Source organism: Chanos chanos, chromosome 1, assembly GCF_902362185.1.
Source record: "Chanos chanos chromosome 1, fChaCha1.1, whole genome shotgun sequence".
NCBI lineage: Eukaryota > Metazoa > Chordata > Actinopteri > Gonorynchiformes > Chanidae > Chanos > Chanos chanos.
In genome coordinates, this window is record NC_044495.1 from 36,246,949 (window position 1) to 36,270,881 (window position 23,933).

The 23,933-nt window shown below is 39.5% G+C and overlaps 1 protein-coding gene across 1 annotated transcript; it reads right to left on the reverse strand.

The window, feature by feature from the left end:
* Positions 1-347: 347 nt before the first annotated feature.
* On the reverse strand, positions 348-19,412 carry alx4b (ALX homeobox 4b). The gene is given in 4 exon segments (XM_030788659.1): positions 348-665; positions 1,294-1,398; positions 1,400-1,422; positions 19,067-19,412. Coding segments are annotated over 4 exon segments (792 nt in total).
* Positions 19,413-23,933: the final 4,521 nt, after the last annotated feature.

Here is a 23,933-nt window from a genome sequence, read left to right on the forward strand (position 1 = left end):
AAGCTCCTCTCCCTTTACTCTCTCTCTCTCTCTCTCTCTCTCTCTCTCTCTCACTTTATACTGGAGATTAGTTGTCTCTCAAAGTTTACTGCACTGCTCCACCATCCCCACTGCTGTCTCAAAAAGGAATTAAGGATCAGTTTGTTTGTTTGTTTTTTCCCTGAGCAACTCATTTTCATGTCTCTCTCTCACAGACATGTGTGTCGGTCCACATGCTCTGACCTAAACTGTCACTGTTGCTCACATTAGTCTTGGTTTCTCATTGGCTGCTTTTGTCATTAGTATTGTCGGTTGAGCTGGGCTATGAAACAACTGTCCCTCCGGCGCAGGAATCCTGGGCCGAGACATCATGTTGCCCAGGAGATGGCAGCACTGTGCTCTTTGGCCTTCATGCGCAGCGTGGCGATGCTAGACGACTTGCGATCAGGGTCGACGTTGAGATCGTAGCCGTTGATGGCACCGCCCATGCCAGGGCTGCCAAATAAGCTGCCCATGTGTGTCTGGCCCATGTGACCCCCAGGGCTTGGCACACCCAGGAACTCAGACACACCACTGGCAGTGTGAGGGTGAGGGGTCATGCAGGAGGCTACTGTATCACAGGGAACCACACAGCCAGGTACTGGGGAGGCTGCGCTGCTGCTGCCAATCCATGATGGGTTCTGGATCTGGAGATGGACATGGAGGGGAAAGAATGATATAAATATCTCTTTTATTTAATTGGCTCCTTCTAAACAGACACCAGCACTGAGCTGTATTGAGTTAAGTTGTACTCCACTTTTACTGCAGTAAATCTAAATCCTCTCCTGTGATTTTAAGTCCTTAGGCTGAGTTAGGCGTTCCACTGCAGGGCCAAGAGAAAAGTCAGGAAGGCCGTATGGCTCTGAGGACTGACGGAGGAATACTGCTGAGAGGTATCTAGGTATGAAACACGCCAAATGGCTGTAGCATTATATTCTAGTGCTATGTGTGATAGACACTTGATCTTGGCTATCGTACCTGCACATAGACACTTGACCTTGATAATAGTGCCTATGCATGGAGATTTGAACTTGGTTATAGTACTTGTATATAGAGACTTGACCTTGGTTATAGTGCCTGTGCATAGAGACTTGACCTTGGTTATAGTGCCTGTGCACAGAGACTTGACCTTGGTTATAGTGCCTGTGCACAGAGACTTGACCTTTGTTATAATACCTGTGCATAGAGACTTGACCTTTGTTATAACACCTGTGCACAGAGACTTGACCTTGGTTATAGTATGTGTGCATAGAGACTTGACCTTTGTTATAATACCTGTGCATAGTTCTCTGGCCTTGTGAGTAGAGGCAGCTCATAGGCTGTTGAGAAATGTGTCCGGACCTGCTGCATCTGACCAAAACGCTCCCTCTTTCTCCACTTGGCCCGTCGGTTCTGAAACCACACCTGCAAGACAGGAACCATCAGAGAACTATGTATGGTGGTTGTTTAACGATCCATGATCTACAGATCATTGGTTTCTTGGATAATTTACCACTGTTACATACTATTGTTGATAAAGCCAGGTGTTTGAATTCAAGCTCAGTCCAAGTCTGAATGAGTAGTTTGTGTTTTGGGACATAGGAACATAATGATCTAAAACAGAAAAGCCCAGAAATCATCAGACAGCGTTATAGAGGGAAGACAGAGTAGTATATGTAACTATAAATTCTAAAGGCACTTGAAAGACTTTCTATGGTTTTTCAGGTTGACATCTTCAAAGTATTCTCCCACTCTGAGCTATTTATGTGTGGATGTGAGCTCTTTCCTGCCAGCATGGGTTGGGGCACATCACTTTGATAACCGCTCCTCTATCTCCCCTCAGTTTTTGAGTGCAGCCTAGCTTACGTCTGGAGCTAGTCTACACCATCAATCATTCTTAGCGGAACCCAGCTCCTCCTTCATCAGAGATGGAAGTTTGGCGGGGACGACACCAGTGACGTCTCCACCAAAAGTATAGGTGAAAACTACAGCCGTGTATCTTTAAGATTTTAATAGGTGATCATTCCTGTGGCACGGTTTGTGAATGTTTTCGTACATGGCTACTCTCTGATGGTATGATTTTTTTTTTTTTTCAGATAACCTGATAAGTGATGGTTTCTGTAACTCTGTGATTCATTTTGGCCATTTTGCCAAACAGTGTGAGTGTTTTCATACATGGCTTCTATCTGGAGGCCATGGTGTTTGTTGAATGAGTGAGGGGACGAATGTTTGAACACGCATGTGGTTTTCATGAGAAAAGGTATCATAAAGAGAGGCATTCTGACACAGAGAGGAGAAAAACCCAAGACACTTCCAAGTAAAGTCTACCCAGGAAGCACTTTTTTTTCTGGAAAGTTAGGAGATTTGTGCTTATGAAATTGCTTTTGAAAATTACAGTACTTCTCTTTCATTTGCAAAACATTCTCGTCATATGGAAGTGGTGGTTTGGTTTATAACTGCTTGCCTTCGACAAAAACAATACATGAAATATAATATCCCTTTATAGTGGGGAGACAAAGTACTCCTTTCCTTACAAAATTATTATATATTTTTGGCTCTTCTGATTTAATTCCTCTCAGTGCCCTTTGCTTTAGTGTAATAAAAGAAAACCACAGGCCAAAATGACCAGTGACTCTGTCTAAGTTTCTCTGACCATGTTTTCTGTTGGTAAACACTGCAGAGAACGGGCCACTGTGAGAGCTCTAAATGAAACAGCCACCACATTCACAAAAAAGCAGCTCAGAAATACTGAGTCACAACTATGAAAGCACCTGACTCTGTCATAAAGAGTTTTAGCAATCAAACAACAAAAAAAGGAGGCGCAGCTTTCGTTTAACTGTACATTTATTTACTGTATTTATTTTTTGACATATATCGACGCTTTAGTGGGTTTACGGCTGATGAAAAGAGGTGTGGATTACTACGGACGTACAAGAGCAGTTTGAGCAGTTGCCCTCTGACATTAACCATGACAGTTAGCATGTTTGAGTTTTGTCAAAAAGTCAGAAAAGTGAAGTCAGAGTACACGTTGAGGTTTCTCTCTCGAGTCTGGCATGTGTCAGGCCACCTCAACTTATCTACAGAAAGGCCACCCTCACATGTAATTCAATCTTACAACCCAGCGCTGACTCTGAACTCTTACGTTGAGGTGCCCCTCGGATCATGTCATCTGTTTTGAAAGGCTTGGTCGGTTTTGCAATGTGATCCAAGTGGTCAGTCGTGGTTTTTTTTCTTTCTCTCTTTTCTTTTTTTTTTTTTTTGGCTTTTGCTGATCACATTTGTGATTTCTGTCTGGAGAAGAATGAACTGCCTCTCATGATATTTTACCTGAGCAGAGTCTGAAAGTTCTGTGTGAGGGTTTGTTGTTGTTATCGTTGTTGTTGGTGGTGGTGGTGTTGTTCAGTGCTCTCCTGGGCATTGTGAAAACATTTCACATCAGGTAAGCTTGGAGGATGAGTCTCCAGATGAAATAAGTTGTAGGGAACTTGTAGCCATGTGTAGAGTAGACATAGACAAACCATCTGATTAAGAATGAATCAAGCTAACTGAATCTGAGTGTCAAGAACTACCGATTTTTCTAACTTTTTTTTCCTGTTTTTAAATTCCTTTTGTCTATCTTTGTCTGCTGTTCTTTCTATCTATCTCTCTCTCTTTCTCCTTCTTGCTCTGTCTCTCTCTAAGTCATTTTTTTCCCTTCTTCTGCTCTTTAAAGTCAGAGAGGAAGTGGGGATATTGGAAAGTGAGATGGGAGAATGTTCAAACTGGAGCTTGTTTTCATTTCATGTTTAATTTCCTGACGAATAAGCCCTTGGCTTTCCACGGCTGCTCCCTTTGACCTCTTTGAGACACACAGACAAAGGCAGCAGGCCATGTGCTCTCTGAAACACTCTCACACATTTATGCAGACACACACATGCACACCCAAACTCTCATTTATCCTTTGTCTCATCAATGTATTATCATATGTCCGCTATTACGTATTCATAGGCTTACATAGCTAACACACAAACGTACCAACATTACTCTTTCTTTTAGACAAAACAAACATTGAGAATGGCAACACTATTTTTTCATCCAAGCTCAGAGCATGTTGTTCTTCACTGAGAACTTTGAACAACAACTGGAAAGGAGAAAGGACAATACAAAATTGGAGACACTGAGGAAAATTAAGAGTTTTGAGCTTCACTATTCAGTGTCCCCTCCCCACAGATGCACTGTATAGTCTTTTATATCAAGAATTTGCGAGTAGATTTATGTAAACGTATTTAAAACTAGTTATGAAAAAAAGGCAACTAGTCTCCTTTTCAAACTTAGCTTTAGGTCTGACGTGTTTGAGCGGTAACTGTCTCAGAAACACAGGCAGCCAGCATGCCCATTACAGAGCTTTATTTATGTTCCAATATTTATGTTTCAGAGCAAAGGGAAAAAACTTTACGCTTTGAAGTCTGGCAGACTCCCCTAATCTCACCCACTTTGGAGTATGACGACTGATGGACGGCCTCCGCCGTCAGTCAAACTCAACCTCTCTCTGACCTTGTCAGGACGGGGAGTTCAAGTTTAAAGTCACGTTGCACATATCATGTACAGAGAGATTCAGAGAGACAGAAACACACCACAGCCTCAAATGTATGGACGGAGAGGTAGGGAGAAAGAGAGCAGTCTTTAGATGATGCAAAGAGAGCAGCCTGATGCCTTCTGCATGATGCAGAAGCTAAGTAGTAATATTGTGGCGTTTGTATATTTTGTCATATTTTGGATGCAGGTCCATGTTGTGAACAATGTCTGTGGTAGTCAGAGTCTTGCCCTGCCATCCATAGATTATTAAAAATGTGTATTTGAGCTGTATGCAGGTTCAAGTGAAGAAGTTCACAAATTAACATGATATGTGTTCATAATTGCAAGTATAGCGAATTTAAAATCTGAAGTTGAGATGTCAGTTATAATCACATTATGTCTTATGATCAAAAGGCTATCCAAAAATGAAAGTGGATTCTTTATTTAAGGACGTCCTCAAGTTGCTGTAAATTAGAGAGAAGGTTCCCAACAACGGCCCGAAGGAGGAAAAACTTGAGCTTTGGGGTTTGTCTCGGTTGCATATGTATGTAAGGTGTGTTGTTGAAACACGGGTCAGATCCCGGCAGTCAGTCAACAGAGTCTGCACTGTGTCCTCAGCCTGCAGACTTAATTAGGTTCACCTGGAGGGACGGATGGTTCTCTGTTTGGATTCCAAATGAATGCAGTTATTTTACTGTACCTCCTGTACACAGCCCGGTCTCCTCTCCTGACAATGTCTCTATGGGCGTGTGGAAATTGAGTGTGACATCTCAAAGTGTTTTTTATTCCCCTGCCAAATATCTTTGATGTCTTTTTTCCTCAACCTCTCTGTCTCCCTTCTCGCTCTCTCTCTCTCTCTCTCTTTCTTCAGATGGCTTGCTGCCAAGTAATCTGAACATGGATTGGATGTTTAGAAAAATGTCTGACCTTCAGTCTCTCTGCTGAGCTTGGAACATTTAGAGCTAAGGTCTTTTACTCTCTCTTGAAAACTCTAGACAAAAGGGAAAAAAGAAAAAGGAGAACAATAGCCCCTGTTGTCTACTTCTCAAACACTAGGAAAAACTAGGCTTGCTGATGTGCCAATCTTTTCTTCTGCTCTTACTCTCAGCATGTCCAAAGAGACGACATAGTACAGTCGTAAATGAACTTTTGCACACTTGTTTGCCTGAGTAATTAAATAATAGCATATTACTGACTTTTCTTTTCAACGTCCGGTCATTTCTAATTAAGGATTCAACAAGCGCAGAATAGAATGGAGGGAAATTTCTGGCTGAGAGTAAATGGCAGTGCAACAGTTAGATAACTGGAGTACAGTGTACTTCCATAAAAAGCCCCCACAAAATTACCACAAAAGAATGAAATTGTTTAACATGTTCACTCAGATAACCATATTATGTAGTTCCTCTCACCCTTGCCATTATTTCTTTCAGTTGGACATATCTATATCTGTAACAAAGTCATGGTTTGCTTTTGTTTCTTGGGAGCAAAACCTCTTTTTTCACGTTAAGGAAAGAAAGAAATTCAATCCAGAGATGATTTTTTTTTTCTTTCAAGCTCAGCAGCTGACCTGTTGAGAAAACGTTAACAGGTGCTAACAAATGTTCCCTTTTTATCTCTTTGTCCTACCTGTACTCGAGCCTCTGTCAGGTCAGTCCTCAGCGCCAGCTGCTCGCGAGCATAAACGTCTGGGTAGTGTGTCTTCTGGAAGACCTTTTCCAGTTCTTCAAGCTGGTAGCTGGTGAACGTAGTGCGGTTGCGTCTCTTCTTGCCCTTGTTGCTCTCAGCCTCACTCTTGTCCAGGGGACCGGTGAGTTCTGAGCCTGGCCTCTCATTCGGCCCCTTCACGCCCGGGTCCTTCACACTGAGGAAACCACTGTCCATCCCCGTAGGATCAGCACTTGGGGGCAGCTCTGTGTCCGTCAGTCCAGTGCTGTCCTTACCTGAAGGATTAGAAAGAAAAACTCAGTATGTCTCTGGTTTCAGTATGTCTCTGGGAAATCAGCTGATTTAACGGAACAGTGAAGTTGGAAAAGGTTGCCACTCTTTTTTTTGAACGAACTGCCTGAGCGAGAGAATGCGCTTATTTCACTTTGCATCTTTTTTTATCTTCAATCGGTTTCTTCAGTTATGGAAAGGACCACATTTACATGGATATACTGGTCTTCTGCACTCAAAGCATTGTGCAGCCCAGTCACTCCTACAGTAACCTACAGTTCTAGACACTCCCCAAAAAATTCCGCTCCGTGAGCGAGTGTCTTTTTAATCTGCATATAATTCACATTTGCCTTTTTCGTGACAAAATCAGAGCCCTCTTGATGAGTAAACAAGCCGTGTGAGATTTGAAAATAAACTGCGGCACTTTACTTTGGGGCATGGAGTTCAGTGTCCTCTGTTGGACTGAACCCCCCCTCCCTCTCTCTCTTTGAGCCCTGTAGGAACCAGAGCTGGGTGTTTGAGGTGTCACAGGCTCCACATTTCTCTCAGATGTCTACAGTCAACACAGCCTGTTAGCCCTGAGGAAAATGGCATAGTCACCTTCAGGATTTTTTTTCCCCTGATGTTTTCTCCACCATACAGGAAGCTTTGCTCTACTGCATGGCCAATGACGTATTGATAAGCTAAGTAATTCTAATCTTTACCATACTTTTGCCCACCAGTTTTGGCAAGGAAATAACTGTAAATCAGTCTGCTATGAGTTTTCCCAGTGAATAAAATGATTATGTAGCAGTCTTTCAAACTGAGCATGGCCTGAGATCTCAGACTTACAAAAGATAGTCTTAACTCTCTATTTAACAATAACAATGAGATCTTAATACTACCTTAATTTCATATTTATGTTCCAGTCTTTATTTATTTATTTATTTTTGTTTGGATTTTCATAGTCTGGCTTAGACATTGTTCTGTCATAAATGAGTTGCTGTTTGTTGATTTCTCAGACCATCCCTGCTGGTGAAGATGTTCAAAGCCTTCCTATGCTTTAGTCATGTGACCTGAGGTAGGAATATTGGCAAAATACCGGTTATGAGGAAATGTAGCCATAAGAGTAGCATTAGTCTCAGTGCCTTGAACACCAAGTAAACCGTAGTCATCCAACACTAGAGCCACCCATCAGATAGACATCAAGTGCAGCCCTGCCAAGGCAAGTGAAAAGTCATGATATCACATCACTGATGCTAATATTGACATGAGGGAATGTCTTAGCCAAGATGTGCCTTTTTTTTTTTAGTTTATCTGTTTACATCTCTCAGTTGTGCTGTGGTTATACCGAAATGAAACATCTTAAACATCGTAATTAGTTTGGAACATTTACATCTCTGCTGTCTTTGGAGGGTTTGAGGATTTTTCACAGTTATGGCTTAAAGGCTTCTTTGTCAGCCTTTTAGTTCCAATGATATCTGGCATAGCTATACAAGGATGCTTGTGGTGAACTCCTAAGAATCCCACCCTCTGTAGTCTCACAGGCTTGGCAGTCCTTATTGTGCTGAATCGGCTTCAGAACTGCGCTTCCAAAACAGCCATCACATATTTTTTATTCTTTGTAGCCAAGCTCAAAGTTTGGTTCTCACTTGGTTGACACAAGTCTGGATTTGATTGTCATCCTCAAAAACAGATTTGAGGTTTTTAATCTTCTGCTGTCTCCATCAAAATCTGCCTTCAAAAAAAAAAAAAAAAAAAAGTTGAACAGAGCTGTACAAACACATTGGATATGTCACCTATTTGCTGAGGTGCCTGTGTTCTTTTTAGGAGAAGTACACACCTGTAAAGCACATTTGCTTATATCCACATGGTGAACAGTCTGTGATCCCCACTCTAACCCTCAGATCTCACATGTCTTTACATCAAATTCGGTGCAATGCGCTATAGAAGGAAAAGTTGATTGCTCGTCATCTATTGGAGTCAGCAGACACTTTGAATTAGTGGAGGTCAACTGTTTACTGGGGGCAGCCATTTAATCACTGTTAGAAACAAGGGGAAAACATCAAAGTGTAATTTAACTGGCTGTTAAGCGGCAGGGTACCCCTTGGCTTTTATGGAACGAGATAGCTAGGGTCAGCTAAAGGCATATTAAAGAAACACTATAAATTAGGCACCCCTAAGATGCTGGGGAAGGGTTAATGACCAAGTGCTCCAAAGAGAACGGAGTATTAGAACCTTCATATGAAAGTCTTTGGTTATACAGCAACATAAAGGAGGAAACTGAAACATAAGAGCTGTCTGTAATGGGGAGGTTTTCCTTATGTGTCTCTACACAACTGTAACGTGTAATGAATCAACCTAGAAGCTTGTGCCTGTGTAAGACAGGCCTGTTACTAAATGATGTTTCTAAGAAATCTGATATAAAAAGAGAGACCTGCAGATGAATTATCTGAACAAAGAGATGTTCAGACAGTTATTATTATGGATCACAATACTAGGTAAGTGAGAGAAAAGATGTTTGACTGTTTGACTGTTTAATTGTATTACTCTGTGTTTAATTTAACATCAGGTCTGTATAATTGGCAAATCAACAGCGTGTGTTTTACAATCTGGTCGAAAACGGTTACACTGTAATATAACATTTTTTTTCTGGCGCACATAAAAACGACCTTGACATGTCTGTGTTGGTCATTTGGATCAGCCCCGATATAGCCAGGTTAAATCAGAGATACTATCACGGAGTGTATACAGAGGAGGTACAGGTATTTAAGCTTCAAGGATCCCAGATGTTCCCGGGAGAAGACGTATGCCAGTGGATCGTGCACAGGAATGCAGATTCTGTGGGAAACCAGGAGAGTGTTTCCGTTCCACCTCAGTCCCTTATAAATCGACGCTCGCATGACACTCCTGTACTTCAGAGGCCTCACCGAGCCAGTTCTCTCTGCGCAGCCTCCATATGCTCATGAAGCTTAAAAATAGCTCTCGGTCGGAACATACGAACCAGTCTTAGCCGTCCGCTTTTCAGAAAAAAACTGCCTCACCTGCTTATACTGTTTTTAAAGCATCCCAACTGCCGTCTTGTTTTGCAGGGAGAACTAAATGTTCCAATAAAAACATTCATTTCAGTAGCAGAGGCTGTAATTTTCCCACTGCATTTTTCTCAATACATCATAACATAGCTGCTATAACCTTGGATCCAGATTATCTCAATGAACATTCAGGTAATGAGGTTACAAACCACATGATGGTATGTCTGGGATGAACACTGCTGTATATTCTATGTATTGTTGTAATATTTGTCTACAGTTGTAGAAGGTACAAATGCAAATATGAATTTTGGAAAATGAAGAGCTTGGTGAAAAAAAATTGTTGATGGCTCCAACAGAGACTGCCAGCAATAACACAAGTGACAAATTAAATAAAATTCTTGCCACCTGGGCACAGATTCAAAAACACTCATTCTTTTTGGCTTTTAGACACAGACTAACAAAGGGTGTATCTCTCTTGGAGGAGCAAGTGAAGAGAGCAGATGCCAAAAGCTAACTCTCTCACAACTTCTCCTGGATCATGAGTTAAGAATCTGAAAGAGAGGGAGAAGAAAAGGCTTTGTTCTGGGAAAAAGATCAGAGTTGCTGGGGTGGAGTCTGGTGGGGTGTGTGTGAGTGTATGTGTGGGGGGGGGGATGTGTGTCTCCTGTTGGCTCTCACTCTTATTTTTCTTAAGGAAAATGACAGCGGCGGTGACTTATATGTGGGGCTACACACAACTCATTTAAACTTGGTACATATACACATACAAAAACAGCCACACATACAACAGATGTGAAACACTCACACACATGGGTGTGACTGAAGACATGCGGAGTGCATACACGCATACACATACATTCATATAACCTATAACTGTCTTAGATCCATTTCAGAAAGTCTCCTTTATACAAGAGAGAGACTTTTCATCTACAGTATGCAAGGATCTAATATGTAGACATACAAGACCATTTTCATTGTGACTCTCAGTGCATTTCAGTGTAAGCACAAGGCATTTTACCATATTCAAAAAAGTTCGGTAGTGAAAATCAGTAATTGCTTTGTAGTATTTAAGTTACTTTAACAATTTGAACTTTTATTCAAACTCAAAGATTTTTATCACTCATTATCACCTTGAGAAGTATCACCTTGAAAAGATCTTTCCCTGGTGTTTGTTTGTTTGTTTGTTTGTTTGTTTGTTTGTTTTTAATAGCCTCTTGGCCGTTTCCCACACAAAAAATGTTTGTGGCTATTTGAGGATGACAGTTACTTAAGCTGTTGCAAACGTCAGTCATACGTCTCTGAGGAGAGGGTGCCTGTTGAGTCACAAATTTCAGCCCCAGCTGTTTAAGAGAAATTTTCCATTAGTGTGAGAGAATCTCAATAACCAAAGTTAATAGTTGTGACATAGAGTCAATAGGTGGGTGTCCATTCAATTCAGTTATTAAAGTGAATGTAGGTACCATAGTGTTATGTTGTGTCATAATATACCATGAAACAAGACATAGCATGTTTAACAAAGTGACATATGCCTATTGCACTTATCCTTAGCTTGTATCCACGACTGAGTGTAAATGCCTAGAGATGTCAGTACATAGGTGATACAGTTCAAAGGTGAAATAGAGAAAAACACATGCCCTATTGGAAAAAAATCTCTTGAGGTCCAGACGCACATGAGTATCTCAAACAAACATGCACTGAGTTGAGTACGTCACCCTGCTGCATGCTAATACAGCTAGCTACTACTAAATTAGCTATCAAAGACAGCTAATTTAGCATTTCACTCACAGCTCAACAAAACGTCAGAAAGAGAGAGGAGGGTTATGTGAGGTTTGGAGCACAAAAATGTAGGGGGAAAAAAGTGAGGATGCAATTAAGGCTGACAAAAAAACTGTTGGAGAGTCATTGTAGGCACATCGTTTGGATGCAAAACCTCCTGACATTGAACAGAACATTGTATTTTGCAAGGTGTGCTAGCAAAATATGGAGGCGAAGTTATTTCACTACCTGAAAACCAGACAGTGATGATGCTGTCATGGGCATGTTATCCCATATCTCGGCCTGTCTTGTCAGCCTCTCCCCAGCAGAATTACAGAAACATGCGTCCTCCACAAATTTGTATCTCTAAATGTCCGTTCTGTGATATTGCACTGTTATTGACTAAAAGATTAAAAATACAGTATGATGAATATGGGACTATCTGACTCATCTTGACAGATACATTGCGAACAGATTAAGGCTGTTTAAAAATAACCTCATTTTTTCAGTCCTAGTTTACACACCTCACAAATAATCAGAGAAGTCCACTGATCCCCATTCCTGAGCTCTGCTAAGATTTCCCAGGCAGAAGCACTCTTATTTTACGTTGTGTCCTGCATCTCAAATTTCACAACGAGGGCTCACAAAAATTAATAGTAATCTCATTCAAACCATAAACATTTATGGCAAACATAAAACGCCAGTGAGCACAGGTCAAAACTGAGTTGGGTTGTGTGTAAATAATCTATGAGTTTTGTTGGGGAAAATAAAAACCAGAAACAATGAGCTATAATCATTCTTCATGGCATTATGTCACTGCACCACCTGCTTACAGTTTCTATGGCTACCACAGCCATTTTCATTACAACCTATTCAATGGTTGCAACCCATCTCATGTTCATTATAACCATTCCTCCCTTTACTACCTGTGTCAGACTTCATTACAATAATTTCTAAGGTCATTTCCTGTCTTCTACCATCTTCTTAATACCCATTTCTAAATATAATAAAATATACCTTTCATTTATGCTGACAGAACTTCCGGTATAAAAGAATCTCATATGTCTATCTATGAAACCTCTTGCACATCCACAGAGGAAAATTCTTCCATTTTTTGGTGTGAGAATTTGTGAAATAACATATATGAATGCATGAGTGCTCTATGTATAAATCCCATGCATACACATTTGCTACATGAGTGTATAAGAGTGTTCACTGGTATGTGTGTGTTACAGCTCCACATGTGTATGTGCTAATGTGTAAGTAAGCCTATTTCAGTGTATACAAGTATGTACAAGTATTTCACACATGCACATTATTCAATATATGTAGGAAGTGCTTCACATGTGAATGTATGAGTTATTTTCACACGTGTCTGTGTTCCAAAGTTTGAAATTAGCCTTGAACAGCTCCACTACTAAACAGATGCTGTTGGAATGGCGGTTGAACACAGTTTGTATTTTAATTGGCCAATGCCATTTATCATGTGTGTGTGGAGCTCAAAAGTTTTATAGCTCCTGAGGCAGCGATTAGCATATCTTCACAGTCAACACCCTTTGTTTCTAAATTGTTTGTCCAACTGCATGATGCATAGTTAAATAAAACTGAGTTGTGCAACATGCAACTAAATTGATCACTTAATGTTAGTATTAGCTTTCCACCAAGGGATAATGGGATTGAGACAAGCTTTGTTATGATCTTTGTCTTTCTTTCTTTCCTTTGTCTTTTTCTCTTTCTTGCTTTCTTCATCTCTTTCATCAAAGTCTTCCCTTTGCATCCATGGAACGTGTTAGTGATCAACACATACATGGACTGTGACATCACATCCTAGATCTTTTTATAACACAGCCTTTATCCAGTACTATTTTGACAGGATATCTCAAAAGTCCGCCAAGATATTCCTGGCTGACTTTAAACATACTCTTCTGCTTACATACTGTTAAATCAGCACTTTTTTCCCCCCTTACTTTGACTTTTTGCAATAGAGTGTCCGAGTTTCTGTGTCAGATTGCTATAAATAGAAAAATAGCTAGACATCTCTAATTTACAAATGACTTTCCTAAGCTCAAGATGGCTAAGCACATAGATATTGTTTTAGTGAGGAAACGTTTGTCTGTTTTGTTTTGAATAGCAAAGTGAGCGTGTAGTTGCCCTTGTATGGGACTCTATTACGCTGCCACGGCATCATTACAAGGAGTCTTAGTCTCAGTGTTCCAGCATGGAATCACCAGTCTTTTTTTGTATCTATCAATGGCCATATGTCAATTTGTCAAAATCTAGGACAAGCCACTGAACTTCTGTAGACTAGGTCGTGGGTATTTGGTTGTCTTCCAGCACAATGCATTTTGGTCCTCTTCACAGTCTGTAATATTCAATAGTTTTGGTGATGGCTGTCCTCCATTGGAGTTTGTCTCCATAGTTCATTGTGCTTCACAACTCCCCAGGAAACAGCATCACAACTGGAAACTCCACTGTCTCACATTTCCAAATGCATAAAGAACCAAAACTGAAAAGAAGTTTATGTACTTGTAGACGTTCAATAGTGTTTGCAGCCTATGTGTTCACGCAGAATGTCGATGGAAAAAGTTTGGAGTTTTTTTGTCACAGTCACTCAAAGCTCCAACCGAAATGTGCTGTCGCTGACTTGTCGTTTGTTTACGCAGGGCATTTTTTGTGAGGCGGGGTTATGTAAACCAGTCACTGCCTGTCACTTCGACGACTCCCTGCGGTACTGAGCCAGATTCATTTGAAAGTATGAATAATGACTTGAGGAGCCCGGGCAGACCATCTGTCTCAGATTAATGTCAGACTCTCCCATAGCACTTCACTGCATTCCTGTAGAACTCACGAGGGCTCCGTCGCTCTCAGCACTTTCATGTCATTCATTGCTGTGATCAGGTAGGGGCTGCAACAGCCTACACATTTCTCTTCCTGAAACTCCTCTTATGTGCTGTGACTACAGAAAGGTCTGGGTAAAACACATCATGGCAGCCTCAGAAAGACTGCTTTACCTGTGGCACGATTCCATCAAACTCAGTTTACTGTATTTGAGTCATTTGTGATCACTGGGTTACTGCTGGCCATGTGGCATGCATGAAAAACTGTACATAAGAGCAATGTGTCTACTATTCATCTTAGATGAATCTATGCCACTACTGAAATGTTCATGCCCTGTAGGTTATACAGTGTAACTTTTCTATAAGAAGATATAGTCGCAACACTTGCAACAGGCCTTGCAGTAACGTGAGTTATAGTAAATGCATTATCTGTGTACTGGTTTGCAATATGGACAGACATAGCAAAAACAAACCAATGCACTGAATCAGTGGATCAGTGTGTGATAGGTCAGTACAAAGACTGAATGCAGATCCTGGCTGAAGACATTCACTGTATACCAGGTAAAAACAGTTTCCAAAGATGTTTCACTGTGAGGAGAATTGTGTGAGTCCACCAGTTCCAAGCGAGGTGTTAACAGACCAACTCCCAACTTCTAATGCCAAATATTTCACATTCATGGGGGCTGTGAAGTGGTGGTTGTATTATTCTTAATTTTAAAGCCGTAAAATAGGTATAATAAAAGGTGTTTTTCCACTTTCCAAATTATGCATCAAGCTGGAGCTGCCTTTACACACCTTTAATACCTCACTCCAATCCATTTGTGTATCGTTCGACTTTAAATTAGTCTTGAACTTCATCCATTCTCAGTTTTAGCAATTTTCGCTGTAGTGTATTGCGGATGTTGAAATTTAACAAGTATTCCTGGTTTAGCTGCAGATTGAGCTGGCTTTTCCCCTGAGGTATTTTTCCTTATTACCCATTAGGACACAGCTCAGGTGATAGTGGTATTGTTGCCTCAGATCATACCTCATAGTTGTGCAATGTTTTATCCTAACTAAGTTAATGGACCACACAGTTTACAAAAGTCTGTTGATGCTTGTGGATTTGGCTTCACCTCAAAACAATCTCTCCCTCGACGATGTAATGCATTTTTTTGGCTGACGCCTAAAGCTCTGAAAAAAAAAATTAAAAATATGGCAGCGTAAGGTCTCACGAGGCAGACATTTTTCTCTCTAATGACTGCAAATGGGTCTTTGGACTTTCAAGCCAAGTGTTATTGTAGACAGCGGATCTATGCCACTTCATGGAAGGAAAGCGATCTCTCACCTGAACCAGTCAACATAATCAGTCACAGCTTAACTCAAACTGAGCAACATAATCAAAGGGGAAAAAAAAGATCATATTTAATTCAAGGCTCGCCATATTTTTAAACAAAAATGTTTGTGTGACTCTTAATTGCTAAACTATAAATTTTCATTGTGTTATGTTCATGTTGGAAAAATTGTTTTGATTTAAATGTTGTGCTCCACATCTTCCCTGAATGTAATGCAGTTGTTTGTCTCTCCAGTATTTCTACCCAGTTTGATTTGTAATTCTTTAAAAGTAAATGACAATTCATTTTTGTATATATTGTTAATATTATATAAATAACTGACATAAATATGCTGTAGAATTGACCAAATTGTTTTCAATCCTTCTGACATTAGCAATCAAGCATTCAAGCCATGAGAGAATCAATCATTACTCACAAATTAACAACAACAACAAAAAAAAGCTATTTTATATTTTGATAAGAAGCGACTTTTTTGACCCAGTTAAGAGTCAACTTCAATTGTGAGCATGCCAGTATATAAATTTATATTATACAATATTATAATGAATAAAAGATATATTTATTGAGCTTTGGCTGGGTGGAATGTTTTACATTTTCAGTATCACATTTATTATTAAAAAAAATCTTTTGTAATACACTTTTGTAATACACTGCAGTGACTGAAACTACTAAAAGTACACTGTAGTTATTTTAAAAGCAACAATGATAAGAATGGTGGTAACATGATTAATCATATTATTATAATTAGTATTAGTATTAGTATTAGTATTATCGTCCCTGAATATTTTTTCATCTTTATTCCATTTGAGGTTTTTTTTTTTTTATGTAGCTCTGTACAGCTTTTAATGTTGCACTAAAATTGTGTTTCCATTGTGTTTACCACTCTACATCCTCCCCTGCCTCATAAAAGATGCGAGGGCAAGATACGAGCATTCTCTCTAAAGGTCAAACATTTGAGTTGAGCTTAATGTGGCCTATTAAATAGCATCTGTATGCGAACCTGCTCTTTGAATCGCCATACAATGGCGGCGAGAACAAGGGAATTAGCCTGCTCATAATCAAGATATAATGAAATCATACGTATACATGTTCAAGTTGTTTCAGGGGTGCCACTCTAAATGCAGATGTTGTTTTACGCCATGATTTAAAAGTGTTCCGTTACCTAACTGATGTACACATGTTTTAGTCTTGAACTAATCTAGATTAGGCCATTGCATATTTTAGAGTAGAGCTCTTCCGAGAGACTATTTAAAGCGGCCGTGACACACTGCAATGTGCCTCTAGTTACAGAGAAAGCTCAGGTTCATACGTGCAAGGATTTTACATTGTTACACCCACAGGACCGTCTGCACTAACGTGGATAGTAACGGACATGGTTATATCCTATTCATCATTTCAAACTACTGTTGGTTTTAAAAGAAAGACTTTGTGAGTGAAATGTTCAGTAGATGCTTATGATAAAGTTTATGACATTTGATTCTATTTGGTTCGTTTTGGAAATGATACAACAATTACCCCCCGAAACAAACTCAAATATTGATGGCAAGTAGTCTAATCTCGCCTACTTGTGATAGACATATTGTAGACTGGAGGAGCTTTGGAAAATATGTTTTGTCTTTAAGAACGACAAAATGGTACCGCTGGTACAGAGAAACAGGCATTTAAATTTTGTCAGCCCTTTGATTTACCGACGACATTTGGCGTAATTGTCCAAATGCAAAATTCTACCTCCATCCAACATGCGCAGGACGATTTATAAAACTTGTGCATTAGGCTGTCAGTTTTCATATCAACTACCTGCCTTCATTGGCATATTTTTTAAAAACTTTTTAGTGATTTGTAATATGAATTTATGACACTCACAAAATACGCTAATTCAGATAGTCTCATTTGAAATAGCTTATATATGATTATGTTAACATCGGCAAATTTTAAGTGAATGGACAGCAGCGCTGTTTGATGGAGTCCGTCCAGTTAGCTCGCCTCACTTGGTGACAGTGACCATAAGTAAAAATCCTCAGGTCATACATTTGTTTTTATATCAGAAAAACCCTTTCTGTTTTCACCCACTAGTTTCACTGTGTAGCTCAAGAGTGTTTGTATTAGTTTCGATTTAATGATTCTATGAAATACTGCATTTCCATAGCAGCGGTGCTTGATTTACAACCAAAGAGATGGATTTTCACGCGCGCCCTAGACTCATGATGATGATTCTTAGCTGACGGGGGTTCTTCTTGTGGTTCATTTTGTGGGCGCATCATACTACAAGTTCCTCCAGCCCGTAACGAAGTAGCCCTACGTTTTTATACGACTGCAAAGGTTATGGTTGGAGGGTTATTTTATTAGACCACTTTGGCCAAGATAATGTTAAACTGCCTGAGATGCGTAGCTCATTCTTCCACATTCTGGTTTTTTTTTTTTCTTGAGAAAAAAAAAATCTTGACACATCGTAGGCCTAACGTCTCTGCGGTACAAGCGATAATTTTGTGATCGCAATTCAGTTGACGGGCCGCTATCATTTTCGCATCTTTACTCCTACGGCTGTTCTCTTCTTTCTAGGCCGTCCGATGAAAATATAAACAGAGAAAAAAGCAGTTGCTGTTTTTCTTTTATCATGTGTTTACAGTTCGGTTGTTGATAACGCTTTATTAGAGACCACAAGAAGCTCTTCTAGTATTTGCCAGGTGTCTTAGTCTATTGGTAGCGTACTTTTAAGATTAAACGAAATAATGCAAGCAGTCACACTGCTGCACCACTGTGTAACTTCCCTGTGATCTTTCGCAATTAACTACTTTTAGTCAACAACAATGCCACAGTAATATTGTATTATGCCTACTAGAGTGAATGCAACAGTCGTGATCTTACGACACTACAGCACTTAACGACATTATACATAAGATAGAGCATGACTCTACTCTCAACTGAGGTGTAACCGCTGCTTAACCTGCTTTTATCTCAGGTTATGGTTACGCGCTTATCCGTTTTTTCTCGTAAAATAAAGGGGAAAGAGAAATTTATCACTGAAGTAATAATAAAGAAGTACGTTTCGTCTAAGCAAAGGCTTTTGTTGAAAAACGGCGATTTCAAATAAAAGTAACGCTCATGCAAGGAAGAGTGACTTATGCGATTTTTTAGGCCTCAAAACCACAGCCACTATCACTTGCTGTCTCTGTAATACTTTTGGCAGTGTTAATTCAATTGTCTGACTCAGCCCCATTATTACGGATAGTAATTTAGATCGTCGCATTAACCCTAACCCAATTTGATAGACTAATGAATGATCTTAAATCAATAATATCGTGCCTCCGTATGATCTGTGATCAACAATATTCCCGCATCACAACAGAACTAGAAGAAATACATAAGGCAATATTTGGCTAATTTTTGGGCCTCAGCTTTTTTACACAAACCATTCAAAATACCAGCCCACAACTGCATAATTAAACCGCCCATGAACGATGGCTCTCTTTTTTTATGACTGTATATACTGTGCCACAGATTTTAAACCCAAGCCAAGACAGTCGAAAGGCGAGACTTTTCAAATGAGTGAAAACTTGCTCTCGAGCGCGATTCATTTTACAACACATGAAATGTGTTTCGGGAAACCAACAGGTTCAACAATTGAGAGAAGAAACCCACTTACCATAGCAAGAGATGAGCGCACCGTTGTGTCCGCTGTCCTGGTGAAGTTTATTGCCTTCGGGAGGAGTTTTGCAAGTGGGTCTCTGCATGAAAAGGTGGTATTTGTTGTAGGTGCTGTCGCTTGAGGCAGCATCCAGTGACTGGCAGTCCTGGTGGAAAGGGCTCCTCGACTTCTCCCCGTAAGCTTGACCTTTGCCGGGAAGAAATGTGGGGCTGTATTTAGTGTCACTTGCTTGAAATGTCCTGTAAGGATTGCCCTGTTGATCCCTACCTTGCGCCGAAGATGGGGTATAATATGAATCCATGGATGTCATGTCACAGTATGAAACGCACGTATCTGCGTTCATACCTATGAAAAAAAGTTACCGGAAAATGATCCAAACTTTTTTTCTTTCTCTCTCTGAAAAACGTCCCCCTCTCTCTGGCAGATACAACCACACGCTAACATGCACATTCACTCTCACACACACTCACACACCCACACTGGAGCGACAGCTGGAGTTAGTTAAAAATGATTCAGATGTTTTCCAGAGACTAGGCAGAGCAAATGCTAAAAAGCCCCCTTAAGGTTCGAAGGGGGGAGTAAAATGCCTCTTTACAAGGGATGCTGCATTGGTGTCCTCTGTTGTCGCTATGTGGAGTTGAGGGGCCTGTGGCCACAGTTGTAGAATCACGCAGACGTGATGAATAGTAAGCTTAGGCCATTGCGCAGTGGAAAAGAGAGAAACTATTTTTTTCACAAACACGTGGGAGACACAACACATGACATTAATACAATTAAGGATGAACAAATAACTGCCAGAGCATGGAAGCGATTGGGGCGCGCAAATTCATGCTTGTGCGTTCTGCAAGTAAAAGGGAAAAGGAAAATGCACCGAATTGTCCTGTTTTATAAAGTTGTAAGCGGTATCATTTCTCCTATTTTTACGGTAAACGTATAGTGAGAACTGGGAGGATACATGTTACTTGTGAACAAAAAAGACCCGTCACATGGGTAGTTTTGAAATGCTATAGCTTGATTTGAGCTGCTAATTAAATGACTGACCATATAAGTGTCCCTATATAATACTGTTAATGTACTCACGTCCTTGCTTTGTACTTAGGGGCATTTCTGGTGCTCTCACCTTTTTCGACGGCATAGGCTACTTTAGCAAACACAAATCACTTGGTGTTTTTCTCTGGGTTCTCCAGCTATTGTTCTGTGACTGCTACTGCACGAGAGCTTTTTTAATTTGCAAGTAGGGCAACAGCTCGATATTACACTGTAGACTGTTATATTTAAAATGTACACTTGAGAATTGTATTGTTTCGTGTCCACATCGACTGAAAACCATACCTCTACTAAACAGGCTATGTAAAAAAATGAATCTCGTTATTCGTTTCCTTTGTGAAATTGATTGTTGTGGTACTCTGTTTTTGAAGCGTTTTCACAACTGATGGCTGGCCTGTTCTTTCTAACCTAATCATTTCCGAATGTTTATAAAGGCCATTTAGGCTACAGTGCAAAATTGTAATCGAATTCAGTAAACTCCTTGGTCTTGTTACATATGACCATAGGCTAATTGTGAGTGAATAATTCAATGCGTGAATAATACTCCTAACTTTAGCTTGGGTAGCACTTGACAGATTAGGCGAACTCGACGTCATACGAAAACGATAGCATTATAATATGTGGTTGAAATGTTTAACATTCGCTTTGCAAGTTAATTTGTGATGAAAATTACCGGTGGAGTTTAACAAAGACTATTTTTTTATAGTGAAATGAAAACTTAGATATTAAACAGAGTGTTTTAACATACTCTGGATTTCAGTCATTGTGATGCACCTGGTGTCTTAGGGAAAGAATCAGACATTGCTTCAGGTGACAGCACAACCGAAAACCTTGGGTAATAACAGATACAATAGCCATAGGCCAGTGGCGAGATAACCTGTCAAACCCTCTCTCAAGAAGCCCAAAAAATTATTCTGAAACATATTTGTCTCCACCATAAATATATATCACAGCTGAAATTGTTTTGTGGGACAGTCATTTAATAGGCTTTGCCACCTAGGCCCACATTGTTCTGTGCTACTTTACATCTAAGAAATTTAAATTAGAATGTTTCAGTGAATTCTGAAAATGTGTGATTAAAATCGACCAGTAAAAATAAGGTTTCCGAAACGCGTAATTGCCGTTGAAAAAGCGTTGTTTGTCTTTCTTTAGCTTTTCTGTGCGTGTATTGCTACAAATATGGTAAAGATATCACACGTTTTGGCTCGTTAATTCGCTGTAGTGTATTCATTTGGAACGCAATTCTCTTGTTCTTTATCTAACCTACTGAGTTTAATTGTGTAATACATCAGGCCTAATCAAGAAATACTGTTTTATTTGACAGACAAAACTGGGAGAACTAGAGACGTGACACTGGTCCACCAGCTCTTGTCACCACACCTCATTAGTTTAAATGAGTGGCTTTAAAATAACAGTACAAACAGTAGAAACAGTCCTGTGCCTATTTCGATTTTGTCTTGTATTCGTTTAGTTGCCTTTCCACTGCCCCCTTCCTTATGTGTTTTATTCAAAATATACAAGAATTTACGAGATATTTTCGCACCAGTAGATAAAATGTAATAATTTCAAGCCTTTTTAAAATTTTAGTAATTATGTTTCCATCTGTTTCCACCTATTTTTATCTCTGTCAGTGGACATGTGATATTTTTTTTCCTGGGAGACGATAATGTTACTTGCCTGTACCATCAAAAGTGGCAGAATGCTCAACCGACAAATCCAGCACACATTTAATAACAGACATTTATGAGGCAAACGCCCAATAAATTTCCGTGACAATCAGTTAAATGCTAAAAAATAAATAAATAAGTGAAACATTTTTGTCATCCCTAGAGTGACAGGCAAGATATGGAATAAAAGAAATGGTTAGTTTGCCTCACAGACTCCGTGTTTTAGAAAATTCATGTAACCTACAGTAAATTGTTAGCTTTCTACTTATCAGTCGCTATTATTCCCAGGGAGGACAAACTGTAGATAGAAGTCTTCTTATTTGATAAAAGCCTAACCAACACGCGCTGAAGTCCAGTTTCTTTTTGAATATTTTGTCGGTTGCTGATGCTTCCAACAAGAGTTGGAATACAGTCTTCACTTTCTGTTCCTGAAATTTAACTACTTTCAGCGGGGACCACAATCGGGAGAGGACAAGTAACCTTTTGATCAGTATGTGCCCACGCTCTGTACAGCATCTCAGCTGTTCTAGACCTACAAAAAGAGGCATAATATCAATGTTCCTAAAACGCATATGACGATTCAATGTTAATATGTTTTTGTTCTTTGTCTCATAAGTATTTTTCCCTGTCATCCAGTTTGCATTCAACAAGGCACCACAGTAAATAAAAAATATGACACATGAAAATTGCATTTTTACTCCAGCAATAAATCTTAAATTTCAGAAATGTAATCTGGTAAACAGGTTGTTTTGCTTGCAATTAGCTGTTTTTAAATGTAGTGGTTTAATTTTATATTATTATTTATAGTGTATATTTTTTTATTACATGTCATATTATTAATTATGTATACATACAATAATGCTATAAACAGCACAGAATAAATATATCATAATGACATATAATAACTATATATACTTTTTCCCCAAAATAACTGCAACCAAACTATATATTTCTTCAGCTGAATACAACAGCTTGCCAGTCTTGTAATGGACAAATGTAACTGTCATCTTATGAAAGATAATGACAAGATAGTAAGTAAGATAATGTGTTTGAATGTTATTGGATGTGCAGACAGAGAGAAAAAATTTGTATGTTGGCTAAGTGAGGACTCGGTCCCATAGTTGCTGGTGATGCCAGTGTATCCCAAAACTGGAGAGGGGGTGGGGGAGTGGGGGGATGGCAGTATGACTGGCACCTTTCGTGCTGTGAAGGTATTTGCTAATAAGGCTTTGGGTATATTTGACCATTCCGTAATGGTGCCGAATAACTCAGTAAAATGCAAGTCTTTTTTCCCCTCCAATAATAATGAGTCATTTCTGAGAACGTTTGGGCGCTGTAAACTCCAACTCATTTATTTGCTACATTGAACGTAAGTAATCACAGTTGCTTACAAGGTGAAACAATCATGGCCTAAGGCACTTCAAAGTGAACTATGATACGTTTTCTCTCCTTTTTAATGTTTGAACAGTATCAGCCGTTGACAGCTATTAATTGAAATATATCTTATCAGTGACAATGAGGGATCAAAGTGTGAGTCCATGAGGCTTTGTATTATCATTTGCAGATGAAAGAAAAAACGATAAGCTACCACTGACACTCCGTCAAGTTTGCAAAGGAAATGGTATAGTCTAAAGACAAGACCTAACTAGGATACCAGTCCACTTGTGTATGTTTGTGTGTTTAAACCATGTCTCAAACCATGGCCCATGGCAAAACCGCCATCCTCTGCCCTTTGACGGCACTAACGAGCCATGGCAAATGGGACAGAATCATTTTCATTGTTGGAAATGGTAACAGCTGAAAGCAAAAAAAGAAAAAAAAGGGGGGAAGGAAGAGGAACTTCCTATTTCCTTCACACAAACTCACAAAAGCTTGTTTTATGAGTGTTCCTTGCGTGGCATAGTTGAAATTTAAAATGAAATTGCAATGGAATTTTCTTTTGTCAAACTATACTCTGTACAGTTGCTTATGTTTATTCATCTTTTATCTCTGACTTTTGCAGAATATTGGGTTTTTGGATTGTTCCAATTTAGATATTTATTGTAGAAAGCATATTGCTTTTACTTTTATTAACTCAAGAATTTGTACAGGATTATCCCAGTAGTGAGGGGGGCTTAACTATAATCTTTGACTCCAAAAAACCAACGGCA